Here is a 20,273-nt window from a genome sequence, read left to right on the forward strand (position 1 = left end):
CTTATCTGTGTCCATTTGCATAATCCTGATAAATACTGAAAATCAGGGACTACTTTATTTCATTCTTTGTATTCCTCCTGTACTGCATAGTGCCTTGTATATTTAATAAATGTTTGTGAAGAAATTTAATGAAGAAAATTAGAGAAACCTGGATTCAAATTCAACTTCTGATATTCACAGTAATCATGAATGCTTGCTCTTAACATCTTTGAATCTGATCTGCAAAACAGAGAAAAATAAACCTGTAGTTATTATCTCAAAGAATTTTTATACTGTTCAAGATAGTGTATATAAAATTACTTGTAGAAATAAAACATATGTAAGTCAGTTAATGCTGTCATCATTATCATTATTATTAGGTTTCTTTTATCTGGATGTGTAATTTTTGTGAAAAATAATTTTGTGTAATCAAACATTCTATTTGTCTTCAAGAATTTTACCTTTTTTTTTTTTTTTTTTTTTTTTTTTTTTTTAGGGAGAAAGGGTTTAATTAATATTTCCTTGCTCTCTACTTTGATAATTAGATTCCATAAGTACTCTCCTCTGGGATGCAGATGACAACCTAATTTTATTCACCTCTCAAACACATATGTGTTTTTTTGGAGAGACAACGAAGTTATCAAGTCAGTTTCATCAAACTCTCAAAGTGGGTCACATTGTAATATTCTCTCTAAAATGTAATGTTCTCTGTCGAGGTTTTCTTGTGGTCTCTGGAGGCAGCCTTCGTTTCAGTTCAGTAATTACCACATAGGAGCCAGGGGTTAAAGTCTAAATCCTTTGTCTCCTTCAAAGTCTTATCTCCTTCACTTGGGACTTGGCTAGTTTTCTTAAAGGCCTTCTGGAATCTTGGTTTCAGTGGAGAAGTGAAAGAGGAGAGCCTGCCACCAACGTGGTGTGAGATTGGATGAATTAATCTAAGACCAAGGGCTTGTTCTTCAGCCTCCAGCCCCCACAAAGGTGGACAATGGAATGAATCTGTCTCAGACTCTGAAAGCTTCTAGTGCATTTGTCTTCTCTGGCCCTGAGAGCTCCTCCTTATATGTCCCACACTGAGTATACACCAATCATTATATCACTAGGAAACCTTTATTTGTTGTAGGAGTAAATCAGTGCTAAACTAGATTTAACCATTGTCTCCTCAATTCCACTTAGTATCTTGTTTCAAGTTCTGTCCCATAACATCTCCTTGTAGGATTAAATCAATCATACTGAACCATGCTAAATTAGATAATTATTGTCTCTATCAATTCTGCTGACTTAGTACCTTTAAGAATCCTTTGTTTCAAGTTCAAAGTTCTGGCCCATAACACATTTCAATGCTCCTAATGAAAGATAAGAAAAAAAATTGAGCAAAATAGAAATAGATGTTGATCAATATGAATTGCAGTTAACCATCTTAAATGCTTTCTTTGGGAAAGGAGTCAGAAACAAGCATCACAATAAAAAATTAAAACAATATATTTTAAATAGCTTTTTTATTTTCAAAATATATGCAAAAATAATTTTCAACATTCACCTTTGCATAACCTTGTATTCCATAATTTTTCTCCCTTCCTCCCATCCCCTTCCCCAGACAGCAAGTAATCCAATTCTTTTATATATATATATTTCTACAATTATTGCACTGCACAAGAAAAATCAGATTAAAAAGGAAAAAATGAAAAACAAAAAACAATGAAACAACAATAAAAATAGGTGAAATACTATGTTGTGATCCACATTCAATTCCCCACAGTTTTCTTTCTCAATTTAGATGGCTCTTTCCATCCCAGTTGACCTGAATCACCTCACTATTGAAAAGAGCCAAGTTTGTCACAGTTGATTATCACATAATATTGTTACCTTACGCAGTATTGTCTTGGATCTACTTATTTTACTTAGCATCAGCTAATTAATGTAAGTTTCTGCAGCCTTTCTGAAATCATCCTGCTGATTGTTTCTTATAGAACAATATTTCACAATATTCATAGGCCATAATTATTCAGCTATTCTCCAACTGATGGCATCCCCTCAGTTTCCAGTTCCTTGCCACTATGAAAAGAGCTGCCACAAACATTTTGCACTTGTGGGTCCATTTCCCTTTTTTATGATCTCTTTGGGATACAGGTACAGTAGAGGCACTGCTGGATCAAAGGGTATGTACAGTTTGGTAGCTCTTTGGGCAGAGTTCCAAATTGTTCTCCAGACTGGTTTGCTCAGTTCACAACTCCACTAACAATGTACTAGTGTCCTGGTTTTCTCACATCCCCTCCAAGATTCATCATTATTTTTTCTGTTATCTTAGCCAATCTGAGAGGTGTGTAATAGTACCTCAGAGTTGTTTTAATTTGAATTTCTCTGATCAATAGTGATTTATAGTATTTTTTCATATGACTAGAAATGGCTTTAATTTTTCATATGAAAACTGTTCATATCCTTTGACCCTTTTTAATTGGAGAATAACTTGTATCCATATAAATTTGAGTCAATTCTCTATATATTTTAGAAAAGCCTTTATCAGAATCATTGATGTAAAGATTTTTTTCCCTAGTTTTCTGTTTCACTTCTAATCTTGGCTGCATTGGTTTTATTTGTACAAAAACATTTTTAATTTAATATAATCAAAATTATCCATTTTGTATTTAATAATGTTCTCTAATTCTTCTTTGGCCATATTTCTGATACTGTTTCCTTGTTTGTAAGATGTTGATGAGTCATTTCAGTCTCTTTGTGGTACTCTATTTGGTATTTTGTTGGCAAACATACTGGAGTGGTTTGCCATTTCCTTCTCCAACTCACTTTATAGATTATGTACTGAGGTAAATAGGATTAAGTGACATGCCCACAGCCATAGAACCAGTAAGTATATGAGACTGAATTTGAACTTAGGATTTCTTGTCTCCAGGACCAGACCCACTGCACCATCTATCTGCCCTTTAAAAATCAAGAGTAAAACTCATCTCTTCTAAGTTCCTTTCCAGTTCTATAGTAAATCTATGATGTTATGATTCTCTGATTACCAAACACACACACACACACACAAACACACACACACACACACACACACAGATACAACAAAATGAAACAAAAACAAAGATCATTGGACATCAATAATTCCTATCCCATATGCTGTTTTTCATCTCTGAAAAAAAAATTATGAAGATATATATATAGATATTTGAAATGTCCTTGATATCAATGGAAAATGACCAAGTCTTTTAAAATTGGTCCATCTTTCACAATTTAAAGAAAGCTGTCCAGGAAATATGACAGCACTATTTATTATATGCATTACATAAATACACACCTTTTATTTTCAGTCTCTTAAAGAAACAAAAAGTGTGGGCAAGTCAAAGGACAATGCAAGATACATTTGTGATCTGGGTAGACTACAGATTACTACCAACTAAAGCTTCTGTGAAAAAAGTTATGTAAAATATATTATCTAGGACATGGATAATCAGAAAAGCCTTATTATGCAAAAAGAGCAAGTTATCACACATGGATAAAACAATAACTTAACTGATTGACAAAGAATCTGAAAAGATCTAGAAGGAAATCTTCGAATAAATTTTATAGATACTTGATTGAGGAATGATTGAAAGAACATGGACAGACTAATCCAGGATGAGAAGGTATGAGTGAGTTCTAACATGCAATTTGGGGGACAATACCTAAGCAGATGAGACTATGGATCTAAAGAAGTATTGAAGTATTGTAGCTGATTCAGGCCTCAACTCATTTGTACTATTTTATTGTCTAATTTTTTGGAAAATATTTATTAGATAATTTCATATTTTAAAATTTGTTCTATAATTGTGGTTTTATCTAGTAATAACTTTACATCTAAAATAAATTCTTTATTCTTTACTATTTATCTAGTTTCATATTTTAAACAATATTGGATATTGTCTTAGTCATTTTAGCTTCTTGTTGAGTAATTTCTATTTCATTTTTTCCTAACTCTGTTTTTTGTTAATTTGTTTATATATGCAAATATAAAATATACATATTAACCAAAATTATATATACATATATTTCACTATTCTAGTATCTTAATCAGTTACATAATTATGAATAATAGCTAAATGTGTTAAAATTATACAAAAAATCTGAAAAGATTGCCATTTTTTATATTTACTCAACTAAGCCGTCTACAACAATTACTCAAAATCATTTCACTTTTGTTTTTATATTTGTTTCTTGATAAGTTAAAGTCAAAATACCTAGTACTTTTTTGTTAAAAATAATATTTTATTGATTATTGATTGTAGATTGTAGATGATCATCTAAATTATCTAAATGTAGATGACTTTTTTTTGCTTATGTCTCTCATATTGATACCTTTATAAAGCCATCTATTTTTTAATTAAGTTTCATATATATGTGGGTGTGTATTTTTATATATATATTTACATATGTGTGTGTATATATATATATATGCGCAAAAGGAGATATTTTAAATCTCAGTACAGTTGATACTTATTCCCTTGGTATGTCATAATTTTTTTTGGACTATTAATATTTTTAAAACAATGTGAAATAGAAAAAAAAATGATAGTGGACTACCTTGTTTTATACCTGTGTTCACTAGGAATATCTCTAAATTTCATCTATCTTTAATAGAATTCTAAATCATTACAGTTGGATATTATAGCATAATAAAAATGTTTCTCATTCCATATATAAGTACTAAATATGCTCTTAATATAAATTGACCCTTTATTTTATGAAAGTATTCATTTATAGCTATTGGCATGTTCATATAATGTTTTTGTGCATCAAATCTTAATTTTCATTGTTTTTCTTCTCACTTGCAAAATATATGAAAAGCCCCATCTAAATTCTATGACTAGATGATCGCTAACATTATTTGTAATGTTACATACTGTGGATATCAAGTCTAGTACCAGCAAACCTTCATGATTGACATTAAATTAGCTCCATACCCTTTAAAATTCCACTGACCCCATTTACTTCTCTGTGTACTCCCATAACTCTCCTTGACATTAACCACCAACCATCTCTTCTCTGTAGGAAGTGTCTGATTTATTGAACGAAGGAAAAATGTTGTACTACAATAAATTAAATAGTCAGCAGAAATAGGTGTTGCAATCTAGAACAGCCTCCTCATTTAATCATAACTGTGACCTGAGAAATATAGTAGGTGATAAATCTAAATCTGCAGAAAGAATGAAATGAGTTGGCTGCAGGATGCTATTTGAGCTTTTGAATTATATTGCTTTTTAACTAAAATGTAAATGTCAGGGCTTTCTGCTACCTGACCCATCTCCTAAATTATATCATTATGTATACAATTATTGTCTATTGCAGATGACACTTTGTTACAGAAATACTATTTTCAGGAGAATATTTTAGTCATATCATAAGTACAGAAGTAGATCCCAAAGTTCTTTTCTCTACATTAAGTTTTCTCTTCTGATGCTTTTGAGAAGCATAGATAAGGGGAAACATAAAAAGGGTAATAAGCATTTCTAGTGCACCTACTGTCAAGCACATTGTAAAGCATTTTACTAATACTGTCATTTGATCTTCATAATAATCATTAGAGTTAGATATATTACTATTCCCATTTTATAGTTAAAACAGGAAAATAGAGGTTAAGTGACTTGTCCAGGCCCACAGCTAGTAAATATCTGAAGAGGAATTAGGTCTTCCTAGGAATGTTAGGTCTTCCTAACACAAGATCCAGAGCTGTGTCCCCATGCACTCTTAGCTACCAAAACATCTAACACTTGAGAGAGCAACCTTCCTCAAAACTTCCACTTGTTTGCCTGGGTTAATAAAGCAGTTCAGAATTTAACTCCATCTCTTTGATTTCAAGTCCAGACTTCTCTCCACTTGCTACCTAGATGTTACCAGGCTTAATGAGAAAAGTTAAAAGAGATGGAGAAACAGAGACAAACACACACACACACCCAGACACAGACACAGACACAGACACAGACACAGACACAGACATGAAGAGAGAACTATTTTAACCAGAGAAACAAGAAAAAAAAAAAAAAAGGGTTTTTTTTTTCCTCTTTTTTTTTTCCTCATTTGAGATGTCCATTTAAGTAAGGTCTATTAAAAAATAATGAACCCCCCCAACCAAAAATTAAACTCGAAATACAAAAATTAAAAGGAGAAATCAATAAAATTGAAAGTAAAAAAACTATTGAATTAATAAATAAAACCAAGAGTTGGTTTTATGAAAAAGCCAATAAAATAGATAAACCTTTGGTAAATTTGATCAAAAAAAAGAAAGAGGAAAATCAAATTGATAGTCTTACAAATGAAAAGGGGGGATCTTTCCACCAATGAAGAGGAAATTAGAGAAATAATAAGGAGTTACTTTGCCCAACTTTATGCCAATAAATTTGATAACTTAAGTGAAATGGATGACTTTCTCCAAAAATATAGGCTCCCTAGATTAACAGAGGAGGAGATAAATTGCTTAAATAGTCCCATTTCAGAAAAAGAAATAGAACAAGCTATTAATCAACTCCCCAGGAAAAAATCCCCAGGGCCAGATGGATTCACATGTGAATTCTACCAAACATTTAAAGAACAATTAGCCCCAATGTTATATAAATTATTTGAAAAAATAGGGGGATGAAGGAGTCCTACCAAACTCCTTTTATGACACAGACATGGTACTGATACCTAAACCTGGTAGATCGAAAACTGAGAAAGAAAATTATAGACCAATCTCCTTAATGAATATTGATGCTAAAATCTTAAATAAGATATTAGCAAAAAGACTTCAGAAAATCATCTCCAAGATAATACACTATGATCAAGTAGGATTTATTCCAGGAATGCAGGGCTGGTTTAATATTAGGAAAACTATTAATATAATTGACCATATTAATAATCAAATTAATAAGAACCATATGATCATCTCAATAGATGCAGAAAAAGCATTTGACAAAATCCAACATCCATTCCTACTAAAAACTCTTGAGAGTATAGGAATAAATGGATTATTCCTTAGAATAATCAGGAGTATATATTTAAGACCGTCAGTAAGCATAATATGCAATAGAAATAAACTGCAACCTTTCCCAGTAAGATCAGGAGTGAAACAAGGTTGCCCACTATCACCATTACTATTCAATATAGTACTAGAAACGCTAGCCTCGGCAATAAGAGCCGAAAAAGAGATTCAAGGAATTAGAGTAGGAAATGAGGAAATCAAACTATCACTTTTTGCAGATGACATGATGGTATACTTAGAGAACCCCAAAGACTCTGCTAAAAAGCTACTAGAAATAATTCAAAATTTCAGCAAAGTGGCAGGATACAAAATAAATCCACATAAATCCTCGGCATTTTTATATATCACTAACAAAATGCAACAGCAAGAGATACAAAGAGAAATTCCATTCCAAACAAATGTTGAGAGTATAAAATATTTGGGAATCCATCTACCAAAGAAAAGTCAGGAATTATATGAGAAAAATTACAAAACACTTGCCACAAAAATAAAATCAGATTTAAATAATTGGAAAGACATTCAGTGCTCTTGGATAGGCCGAGCGAATATAATAAAGATGACAATACTCCCCAAACTAATCTATTTATTTAGTGCTATACCAATCAGACTCCCAAGAAACTATTTTAATGACCTAGAAAAAATAACAACAAAATTCATATGGAAGAATAAAAGGTCAAGAATTGCAAGGGAACTAATGAAAAAAAACTCAGAGGAAGGTGGTCTAAGTGTACCTGATCTAAAGCTATATTATATAGCAGCAGTCACCAAAACCATTTGGTATTGGCTACGAAATAGACCGGTAGATCAGTGGAACAGATTAGATACAAAGGACAAAAAAGGGTACATCTATAGCAATCTAATCTTTGACAAACCCAAAGATACTAACATTAGGGATAAAAATTCATTATTCGGAAAAAACTGTTGGGAAAACTGGAAATTAGTATGGCAGAAATTAGATATGGATCCACACTTAACACCATATACCAAGATAAGATCAAAATGGGTCCATGATTTAGGCATAAAGAGGGAGATAATAAATAGATTAGAGGAACAGAGGATAATCTACCTCTCAGACTTGTGGAGGAGGAAGGAATTTATGACCAGAGGAGAACTAGAGATCATTATTGATCACAAAATAGAAGATTTTGATTACATCAAACTAAAAAGTTTCTGTACAAATAATACTAATGCAAACAAGATTAGAAGGGAAGTAACAAATTGGGAAAATATTTTTAAAAACAAAGGTTCTGACAAAGGTCTCATTTCCAAAATATATAGAGAACTGACCATAATTTATAAGAAACCGAACCATTCTCCAATTGATAAATGGTCAAAGGATATGAACAGACAATTCTCAGAGGAAGAAATTGAAACTATATCCACTCACATGAAAGAGTGTTCCAAATCACTACTGATCAGAGAAATGCAAATTAAGACCACTCTGAGATACCACTACACACCTGTCAGATTGGCTAAGATGACAGGAACAAATAATGACAAATGTTGGAGGGGATGTGGGGAAACTGGGACACTAATACATTGCTGGTGGAGTTGTGAAAGAATCCAGCCATTCTGGAGAGCAATCTGGAATTATGCCCAAAAAGTTATCAAACTGTGCATACCCTTTGACCCAGCAGCGCTACTACTGGGATTATATCCCAAAGAAATACTAAAGAGCGGAAAGAGACATATATGTGCCAAAATGTTTGTGGCAGCTCTTTTTGTTGTAGCCAGAAACTGGAGGATGAATGGATGTCCATCAGTTGGAGAATGGTTGGGTAAATTGTGGTATATGAAGGTTATGGAATATTATTGCTCGGTAAGAAATGACCAGCAGGAGGAATATAGAGAGGCCTGGAGAGACTTAAATCAACTGATGCTGAGTGAAATGAGCAGAACCAGAAGATCACTGTACACTTCAACAACAATACTGTATGAGGATGTATTCTGATGGAAGTGGAAATCTTCAACATAAAGAAGATCCAACTCACTTCCAGTTGATCAATGATGGACAGAGGTAGCTGCACCCAGAGAAGAAACACTGGGAGGGGAATGAAAATTGTTAGCACTAATATCTGTCTGCCCAGGTTGCATGTACCTTCGGATTCTAATGTTTATTGTGCAACAAGAAAATGATATTCGCACACATGTATTGTACCTAGACTATATTGTAACACATGTAAAATGTATGGTATTGCCTGTCGTCGGGGGGAGGGAATAGAGGGAGGGGGGGTAAATTGGAAAAATGAATACAAGGGATAATATTATAAAATATATATATATATATATATAATAAAAAAAAATTAAAAAAAAAATAATGAACCCCAAAAACCTAACTAAACAAACAAAAACTAACTAAAAACTAAAAACTCTTGTTCCTAGACCATATGTTTAAACTTTGGCTATTTACATTTCCTTATTCTGAAATTTTCTTTCAATTTCTCCCCAGCAATTGTGGTTCTCTTCATAACTCTCAGACGCAGCAAGAAAGAGCCCCTGATCATTTCGGAGGAGGACGTGAGGGAAAATGTTGTCACTTATGATGATGAAGGGGGTGGAGAGGAAGACACAGAAGCCTTCGACATCACAGCCCTGAGAAACCCATCAGCTGCTGAGGAGCTGAAATACAGAAGAGATGTTCGACCCGAAGTGATGCTTACACCCAGACACCAGCCTTCGTCCACTCTCGAGAGTATAGATGTTCAGGAATTTATTAAACAAAGACTGGCAGAGGCCGACCTTGACCCGAGTGTCCCTCCCTATGACTCTCTACAGACATATGCATATGAGGGCCATAGATCTGAAGCTGGGTCCATCAGTTCCCTGGATTCAGCAACTACACACTCAGACCAAGATTATAATTATCTTGGTGACTGGGGGCCAGAATTTAAAAAGTTAGCTGAACTGTATGGAGAATTAGAATCGGAAAGAACAAGTTAGGGATAAGCACACTTGGAATTGATTCCTGGCAACTGGATATATAAGCGCAAGTAATGGCAATGTTAATTGATGGCAATAGTGCTGGGAACTGAGCAAACCTGCGCACAGTCACTGTAGAAACAAGTGCTCTTTTCATGTGTGCAACTGGGTTCTTTGATTGGAAGTAAATCAAATTTTGAAAATACAGAGGAAAAAAACTATTATTCCTTGTGTATATTTTTTAAATGCTCAATAAAGTCTGTGGTACCATTTCGTTAACAATACCCTAAATAAGCCAAACGATGACATTTTATTGCAATGTGTGTGTTTTTTTCCCCCCTCCTAAATCTTATTTGAAGGCAGATGAATACAAATGCTCCCAGTATCTAATGTGTAATATTTGTAGAGATGGTATCATGGAGTGTTCCACCACATGGAGGTGAGCTTTGTATTTCCAATTCTCTTGGGAAGTCCAATTGAAACTCTAGCTGGCACCCTGCTGAAATGGCAGACTTCTTTATTCTCGTCCCACTTAGGCTTTCAATTAAATAGAATGAAATCTTTCTGAAACACCAGGCATCCCTTATGTAAAGATGTATGCCAAGCTCCTTTTTGCCCTCCCCAATTCTTCTATAAGAAAATGATGGAGTATGGGGATTTGCTGCCTGTACTATTATGTATGCAACTTCTGAGCACCACATGTGCATTGTTGCACAGGGTGGAGACTGTTGTCTCTGTTGCCTTTTGTCTTCTTTCTTTTTACTTTTTTTCCCCCCAACTGGAATTTCTTTCTCCTCCTCCTCCCCCTCCCCCCAGATAGAATAAATGATTTAAACTCATTGTATACTCAGTGAAACTGAGGAGGTATGGGCAGAATTAAGGAAAAACCACAATAAGAAGAAATATTAACTTCTGCAAGTGTTTCAGTAACTTTTCCTGGATTTAATGACTAGTAACCAATTCTATGCTGCACACTACACCGAAAATCAAACCTCATAAAAAGTTTCTATTTCAGATTAATAATTTTACTCATGAGGAAAATCAGTATAGAGAATATTGGTTTTGGGTCTCATCTTCCTTAATCAGTTAGCATTTTTTTTTTAAAGAAAACACTAATTTCTATAATAATGAGGAAAAAAATTTTCAAACTGCAAAATTAATTTTAGTTAGATCCAACTCTTAACTGGTAGTTATCATATCTTTGTTGGTTTTATACTCTCCTCATCCCTGTGGTGCCTTCTCTTATATTCCAGTTCCTTTCCTGTCTTTCCCTACCTGTTTTATTTTTTCTTTTCCTTTTCATGAAATATCATGAATTTAGTAAAACTAGGAAGAGGAAATAAACCTAAGAGTTTTATCTTTGTGGATTAAGCAAACACCATTCAAATTCATATAAGTGATTAAATCACTCTATATAAAACTCATAAAGATATTTAATGAGATAAGTGACAATTTGATCATCATAATATTTAGTAATTAGTTGTCAGAGCTTCCTGAAGTTGTAAGGGACCTGAAGGATACTAAATAACTAAATAACTCTAAATTTCCTTCTAACTATATAGGGTGGGGGTCTATTCAAAAGGGTTAATGATCAATAATACCAAAGCTTCTCACCCCCTCTTGATCTATCTCATAATTTATATTACACATACATTTTTTAAGACAAATGTAGAATTGGCTTTATTTATTTTTTTATTTTATTTTATTTTATTTTTGGTGTGGGGAAGAGGAAGAGATTTCAGTAATAGTGATGTAAATATTACAAGATTAAAAACAACAAAAGTATAGGTTGAGTTTGAGACTTGATGACTTCTAAGATCTTTTTCAGATCCAGAAGATTCTAATTTTTAATATTGCAAGAGTATAAAATTAGATTTCTTTATTATATTCTATCAAGTCTATCCCATATTTATCTGATCAGATTATGCCCTATCCTACATTCTCTTGCTTCCCATTAAACATTTAGATATGAAAAACCATAAGTATAACAAAGATACAAAATACATAGCAACAATATATAACCCCTAGAATAAAATGAGATAATGAATATGTTTTCTTATGGCTGTTACATATTAGAAGCTCCTCATTAAAGCTATTGAAATATTGTGCTAACTCAATATTTTGATTAATTATTCAAGTTCTACAAAATCTCCCTGGCAAAATCTACACACATTTACACACACACTCCCAACCCCCCTCTCCCACTATCCCAACAACCCACCCCAATCTATAAGCAAATCTATATTATGATGGAAAGGGCCTTGGTCTTGGAGTTAAAGATCTGGGCTCAGTGCTTTTTTATTAATAAGTCATGTGGCCTTGGGCAAGTCACTTGAATGCTTTGAGCCTCAGTTTCCTCATCTGCAAAATGGGGATAATAATACCTATTCTGCCTACCTCACAGGGTTGTTGTGAGGATGAAATAATATATAAAAGTGCTTGGAATTGTAAAGCACTATTAAAATATGAGGTATTATTATGTTTATATTTGGTCAGAGCAGTTGTCTACTTCTGATTGGTCCATGATGCTTCCACATACTCACACATACTCATGCATATATATATATATATATATATATATATATATATATATATATATATATATATATATGTATATATGACTTTATATTTTTAACATAAAATATATATTATCCATGGGACAACATCATGGAACAATCAGGAGTGGGGAGTTGCTGTTAACTAAAAATATAATTAGATCATGACATATAAGCTTTCTGCTACCTAAAATGGCTTTTCTTTTGAACTCCTTGTGCTTTCTCCAGATTGTTTCAAAGCCTAGTTGGCATGGTCTGTCTGTATATATTCTTTGGCAATGGGGAGAGGTAAGCATTTCAAAATAGTGGGAGAAACCTTTGTAAATCCACCAAATAAGCATAAGCTATAAAGGAAATATTTTTCCCCTTGGCTATTTTTATGGACTACAATCAAGTATCCCAATAAAACAATAAATATTGATCAGCTTTCTGATTCTACCCTTGTGCAAACTCTTGGACTTAGCATTTTTTTAACTGCCCTATGCTATTATATATTAAAATTTGAAGTTTGGAACAAGGTATACAATTGAATATTTCTTGATTTATGTTTCAAGACTGAGGAATAAAATGTAATTTAGCTTTTTGCACTGTCTTAGGTTTCCAGAAGTTGCTTTATCATTGTGTTTTACTGTGTAAAACTCACTCAAACAAGAGATACAATTACTTTGGGGAGTAGTCTAATGGTGCACATGCTCTGATTATGCTAATGTTGCTTTTTACACACACCTTGACAAGAAGACTTCCCCTTTGGGAATGACTCTATGTATTCATGTTATAATCCTTCACATATGTCCAGATACCAGAGTGCCAAATTTGTTTTCAAAACAATGTGGAAATAGAGATCATTCAGAGTTTTATTTTGTTTTGTTTTTCACAAGTCACATGTTCAAATATTGTGACTTTTGAGTCAGGAAGTAACATAAATGCTTTGCCTACAAACAATAATATATTTCATTCTTTCTGACAAATAATTAGAACACTGTCATGGTTTTATAGGCCAAAACAAATGTTTCTGGTATGATCTTCTACTTCCATTTTGTTTTAAATTTTTTTTTTATAATAACTAATGTTTTCTGAGCCACTGACATTAGAGAGTAAATGAACTTTCCATTGTCATGAATTATTATAATCTGTTAATTACATTAATGGAAATATTAAAACTAATACAGTTGTTATCAATGAACCCCTTTACCCAAGACATTTCTTAAAAATTTCTTAATAACCAGACATTTCTTATTTTTTCTTATCCATTAGGAAAATTCTAATATTCCTTATTCTTCAGAGAATTCTGACATAAGTCCACAAGATGATAATTAACTGATATAAATTTTTCTTAGTTGCTCATGGAAAAAAGCCAGTAAAAGATTAATAAAGCATGTTTTCATATGATCCATGAACAGAAATACTATGTTTTAGGCATAGATTGACACTTATGAGACTCCATCTAACCAATGTCCCTCTGCTTCAGTTTGACTTTGTGAGTCTAAATGAAATATTTCTTTGTCATTGATTTACTTTTATACTAAACATAAAATATAATCTGACTATGTAATAAAACTATTACATATGTGAAGTACTATTGAAGGTAGAATCTTTTGAATCAGAAAAAAAAATCTTACCCAAGGTGCTGCTTATGGGATTTTGTTTAATATAAAATGCTTTTTTTTTTTCTTCCTATAACAATTTAAATTAAATCAGGCAGATTCTTTAAAAATATACTAGAGAAAATAGTTCAGGCCTTGTGCTTCACTACTTACCTTGCTATGTTTAAAGGATAGATCATTACCTAATAGGGTGCCATTTCCAGAATTGAATTAAGGTTCCTCCAGGTTAGTAATATGGCCTTTGTAAAGTAAATTGTACATTATTATACAATGAGGCTGTCATTAAAAGTGAAAAAAATGTTTAATTAGTATTTTAATGGTTTAAGATAAAAGTGAAAAATTAAACTACATAAATATAACCAATTTATTTCACATCATCAAGTTAGCACACAACATGAAAAGATAGTACCTCTTTTACTAGTGATGAGCATAGTAAAAATTGAGTTCACAAGAGGAAGGTTATTCCTAACTTTGCTTTTATTTAGCATTTTCTGACATTCTATCCTTGGACCTTTTACCTCTTTGTCCTACTTACTTTAATAAGATTCTTCAACACCTCTATAAAGCTGACCTCCAAATAGTCTTTAGCCTTGACCTTTCTTCTGATCTAAAAAACTAAATCTCCAGATATCATAGGATATTTGCTCATGGCTATTCCATGGGATGATCAAATTTCATAAATCTAAATCCATACTTATTATTTTTACTCTGAAACTTGATGCTCCTTCTGACTTTGGTGTCTACTTAGTCTACTTATAGTCATTTTCCCCATCTACCTTTTTAAAAAGGTGGAAGAGGAAAAAAAAAAACAAACAAATAATTTATTAAGCACCTTCTTTACTTTACCAATATTGTGTCTCTTGATCTTCATAACAAGTCTCAAAGTTAGTTATACTATAATGGCTTTTTTGTAGATGAGAAAATTGAGGCAGATAATGGTTAAGTGACATTGCTTAGTCATACAACTAGAAAGGATTATGAACTTACAAGGATAGAACTCTATTCTCTGTTATCTTCGACTTTTTTCTCTTCTTTACTTCTCATGTCCAAACAGTTACCAAGTTGATAAATTGTACCTTAGCAATATATTTGCCTCCATTCCATTCTTCCTAATCCAGTGGTTTTTAATCAAGGGTCGAAATACAACTTTGGGGCCCAATGAAAGATTTTAAAGTGGTGTGGTAAAGGTATGAATTTATTTATAAAAATGAGAATGGTTTTTATCATGATTGTTTTCCTTTGAAATCTTAAGAATTTTTATGCATTTGAAGTATTTTCAAAAGGGATTCATGAAATAAAAAAAAGATTAAGAGCCTCTAGTATCATTTGTGCTATCTTAGTATAGATCTTCTTTAATAGCTACCTAGAAAACAAATACAAATTCCCTAGTTGTTAGAGCTATTTAAAAGAGGAAAAAGCTGAATAAAGAGATTTTCTCTCAGCAGAAGTCTCCAAGGAAAGCCTGGTTGATGATTTAATGCATATTTTGTAAAGAGGATTTTTGTCTAGGAATGGGTGGTTGTGGTTGATGACCTCTGATATCCCTCCTTTCCACTGTAATATTCTATAATTTTGATTCATTCTTTCTTTTCCTCTCAATTGACTAGTGATGATGAACAGAGATGCCAATGCCAATGCTGTACAACTTGAACACAATTTTTCTCCTTAACTATAATTGAACAATGTATGAGGAATGTGCATAAGAGTGAATGCTAAGCATTTAGACAACTTACCCAGTGCTGTGAAAAGTTGTTCAGTGTCCAGGAAAACATTATAACTGAAATACTTTCAGCACACAAAAGAGATTTCACACTATAAAATTTATTTGTTCTTGAAAATACCTTTCATGGTGGTTTCAGAAAGATTTCTCCAAATCCTTGTCTAGAATCTAGCATTTGGTAGCTTCTTTTAGACACTAACTAAAAAAACAGAAACAAATCTACTGAGGAATGGAAACATCTTAAGCCTTTTCCAGAGAAAACCATTTAGTCTATTTTTACAGGAAAAATCATAAATTTGGAACTGATTTTCATTGGATCAGCATATTTCTACTTCATGTAGTGAAGACACCCACCCAAGGTAGTTTTTAGCAATTCAATAGAACAACCACTGCCTGGCCTGGAAACAGTGCCAAAGAAGCATCTACGTTCAGAGTTAAAATTGATATCAGGTGGAGATTGCTTTTAGACCCCTTAGTGGTTGATTATATTTAGTTGAGTTACTTGGCTTTCATTTTTCAGGAAAGAGCAAAATTCAGAACAACCCCTTGGTGTAATAGAGTTTCAAACATAAGCTATTTTATATTCTTTAAGATTAAATGTAAACTAAAAAGGAAGCATGACAAATAAGGAGGGAAAGTATCCCATAGAAGTTAAATTCATTCAAAACAGTTTAGAACTTTAGATTTAGTTTAGAATTTTAGATTTAGAACTTTATATATCCCATATTCAAAAATAACCCAATTCATATAGGACAAAAATTAAGATTGGACCTGAAAGAATAGAATTATTGTGCTGCATTATGCTTTTTCCCTTATGTCTCCAAGTAGCTTTCCCCCCCAAAAAAGTTTTAAAAATGGTATTTTATGATATGAAATAGGGGAAGCCCATCTAATGTGACAATATAGTTATTTAATATTGCTAAATTTTACTTTAATAAAGGCAGAGGTCAGAAAGAAAACACTTTTAATAGAAGTATTCTTTAAAAAAAAAAAAACAGGTGTTTCATTAGATGATAGGTTACTGTATTCATTCACTTGCCATGCTTACTGGTATAAAAAAAACTTTACTGTATACACAAGAGAAACATCAGGCCCTATTATAGGACTTAAAAAAACCTTGCCTTCATAAAAGTAAGCACAATATTGATATGCAAGAACTTTTGAAACTATCTTATCCAGTGCATATGTTTTTCTTACTTGGTTTTGAAGCTTGATAGGTAGGGATAGTTCAATTGTCAAAGAAGATTTTATCTAGATATCAGTAATGCCAATCAGAAGAGAAGAGCTATGGTTATAGCAATTAATGTGAGTAGCTTGAACATAGCAACTTCCTCTTGACACAGAATTTATTTATTTTGTATATCACTGCATCTTTTAGAATTGGCAAAGGGATGTTAGGACTGCCTGGGTCATAGAAAGGAAATCTTTATAAAAGGTTAACATTGGGAAATGTCATGGGAACAAGGCTGGCAAGAGGTTTATAAAGTAAGAGATATGTTTTTTATCAGGATTTGAAGTGTAGAAAAAAGGGTCAAAGTAGAGCAATAAATTGAACTCTACTAGTCAGATTATAAGCATTTCATTTTTTCATTTATAAAGATCTAATTGTTAAATCTTGCAAAGAAATAAAACACAAGAGCCATAGCAAGGTAGATAAGCTTCAAGAATATGATTGCAAACAGTTACCTGCATCTGTATCTTAATACAATTTAATCTAAAACACCTACTAGGTACAAAAAGGAGCCACAAACATAAGAAACAAGTGTTTGTCCTCAGGGATCTTATATTCTCCTGGGATGAAAGCATTTCTACCTGGCTAGATCGATCACTGAAAGTAAATACAAATACATTCGTAAGCAAAAAATCTCTTCAACCAAAGTCTGGCTAGACAATCAGCTGTTTTCTTTCCTACAATCTAGGAATACTGTACAATGTCAATTCAAAGACATCAGGATATCTATATTAACAACTGTATAATATAATTTTTCCACTAGTGTTCGTTGGGAAAATATTTTAAAATGAAGACTCATTTTATAGCTGAATGAATAGGCCAAGCCTGAAAAAATATTTTATTTCTTAAATTCCTGTATTGGTAGAATCATCTTGTTTCCCACAGTTGCTTTTTTCTCTCTTTTACCTTTCACTCTCTTTCCCTTCATCTTTTTCTAGTTCTTTCACATGCCCCACTTTGAAAATTATAGAAAAGCACTTTGAAATTCCATGTAGCCTGAATTCATGTATCTTATAGATTTTCAATCAAGTATGTTTTGACTTTCTGAAGCAGTAAGTGGTTATTATGTTGATTTCATGGTTTTAGTCTTCCATACATATTTGCCCTTCTATCAATTATCTCACTTTAATTGACCCTATTTTCACAAGAAAAATTCCAAATAGAATTTTTTAAAAATCCCATCATCTTCCTGTCATTGTGTTGTTTCATATCTCTTTGAATATGCATAGGTATACATATATACAAACAGAAATATATATGCCCATATATATTTATAGATTCCTATCTTGATACAGAAATTTCATAATCATTTTTATTTTCTTATTTTCCAAATATAGTAAAAGTAAAAGAACTTTTAATGTACAGATAGCCTTAGTCCCCACTTCAAAGAAAACAAACAGCCCTAATGATGAACTTCCAAACTGACTTTCTTTTGACTATAATCTTTAGTACGAATATACAAATTAGAAAGTTGTGTTTTTCACCCTTAAATGATATCTCTCCATTTAAAGCATACATCAGAAAGACCATTATAGGAAGATTATTCTTAACTAATCTGCAAATTGGAAGCATTTTAGTTGTGCTATGTTATTATGTTCTACACATATAGAGCAATGCTGATCTGACCAAATGCTATTCTATTCATGCTCAGAAAGCACAGCACTAATAAACTTGTACCAATTAGCAGATCAAATTAATGGTATTGTAGAATTTCCCTGATAATACTTTAATCTTTTGTAGGTTGAGACATAATTTTTATCTGTTTCATCTTTGTGGACAGATAAATTCCTGCCCCCAGTTAGTACTTTGTAATTTTTATTTTATTTTGTTTTATATTTTCATTGGGGTGAAATAAAGTCTATCCTATATCTATTCCATTATGTTATCTTGATTGTTTAAATAGGTATTGTTTAAATTGTTTAAATATGTGAAACATTTTTACTTATATTTTTGGCAGCCTATACTAGATTTACTTGAGATTTCCAGAGGCAAATTTAGGTAGAAGCAAATGAACAACATTGGTATTCCCAAAGGTATACTGGGTGGAAGCAAAATGAGTCAAAGATAATAATTTGGTAAAACAAGATGAATTGTCCCTATCTTAAATTCAATATTTATAAGATAAGAATTTGGAGATAGGGCCATAGATAAGAGCTAAGAAAAGACCTTGGATATTATCTCACATAAAGTTTTAAATTTACAAATGAAAAAATGCAAGCAGAGTCCATACTGTTAGAGACTAGAGTAGGAATAAAATTCTGGCCTCCCAAGTCTGATTTTGAACTAAAGAAGAGTCAACAATAGATTGAGAGAACCAGATCCTGGATGTGGTCATTCATTCACTTTTTCTCTCAGATTCCTCATCTGAAAAATTCATATCTTGTCTTTCCTACTTATTATGTACAGCTTTTAGGCAACCTGATAAGAGATACTTTAGTCTAGATCTGGGATCATAGATTTAAAGCTAGAAAGCAGTTAAAGGTCATTAAGTTCAACATCCTTAGTTTGTGGAGGAAAAAGCCAAGGCTCATTAATTCCAAATGATTTTCCACAACTAGTAAGGAACTGAGTTAGGAAATGAACTTGGATCTTCCTGATTCCAAATTCAACATTCTTTCCACTATACCATCTAGTTGCCTAAAATACACGAGCTCATGTATTCTGTCACTAACTAGATGCATGATATAGAGTAAGTTATTTAATATCTTGGAACTTAGGAAATCTTATCTATAGTATGGATAGATTTGATGAAACATCTAAGGTGCCTTAAACTCTAAAGTATTATGATTCTAAAATTATGTTGATTTTGAAAAGTTTTAGGTTATGCAACAAAAATCTAAATTATTATTAAAAACAAACTATCCTAAAATCTTAAGTGAGCTTTTGCTCACTATAGTTTAAACAGAATTTAAATAGAAATGAGTGTCTAAATGCACTCATGTAGAGGTAAGATATCTGTGCTCAGCTTTAGATGAAGATATGAATAGAATCTTTTCTCTGACTTTAGATTAAAATAACAATTACTCTTCAGTTAAAAATATTCAGTGTAATATCCATGTAGGAGATCGACAAATGACAAGTTAATTATATGACCTTGAGAAACCCTTCATTGGATACCAGTTTTCATTTGGAAAATTAAGTTAATAACACTTAATTCCTGTTTACTTCAATTTCCTCAAATATAAAGTGATGATATGGCAGCTACCTTACAGGACTATGAGGAAGTGTTTAGCATGATAACTTACACAAAATAGCTATGAAA

At 32.3% G+C, this 20,273-nt stretch overlaps 1 protein-coding gene across 10 annotated transcripts in view; it reads left to right on the plus strand.

Moving 5' to 3' along the window:
• CDH18 (cadherin 18) overlaps positions 1–12,444 on the plus strand; it is an 860,832-nt gene extending 848,388 nt beyond the window's left edge. For all 10 annotated transcript variants that reach the window (XM_074279089.1, XM_074279095.1, XM_074279088.1 and 7 more), the window contains one exon: positions 9,432–12,444. In XM_074279089.1, coding sequence (XP_074135190.1) covers positions 9,432–9,922 — 491 coding nt within the window. In that variant the 3' untranslated portion in view covers positions 9,923–12,444. The remainder of the gene's footprint in view (positions 1–9,431) is intronic.
• Positions 12,445–20,273: the final 7,829 nt, after the last annotated feature.

This window comes from Sminthopsis crassicaudata, chromosome 1 (genome assembly GCF_048593235.1).
Source record: "Sminthopsis crassicaudata isolate SCR6 chromosome 1, ASM4859323v1, whole genome shotgun sequence".
NCBI classification, from domain to species: Eukaryota; Metazoa; Chordata; class Mammalia; order Dasyuromorphia; family Dasyuridae; genus Sminthopsis; species Sminthopsis crassicaudata.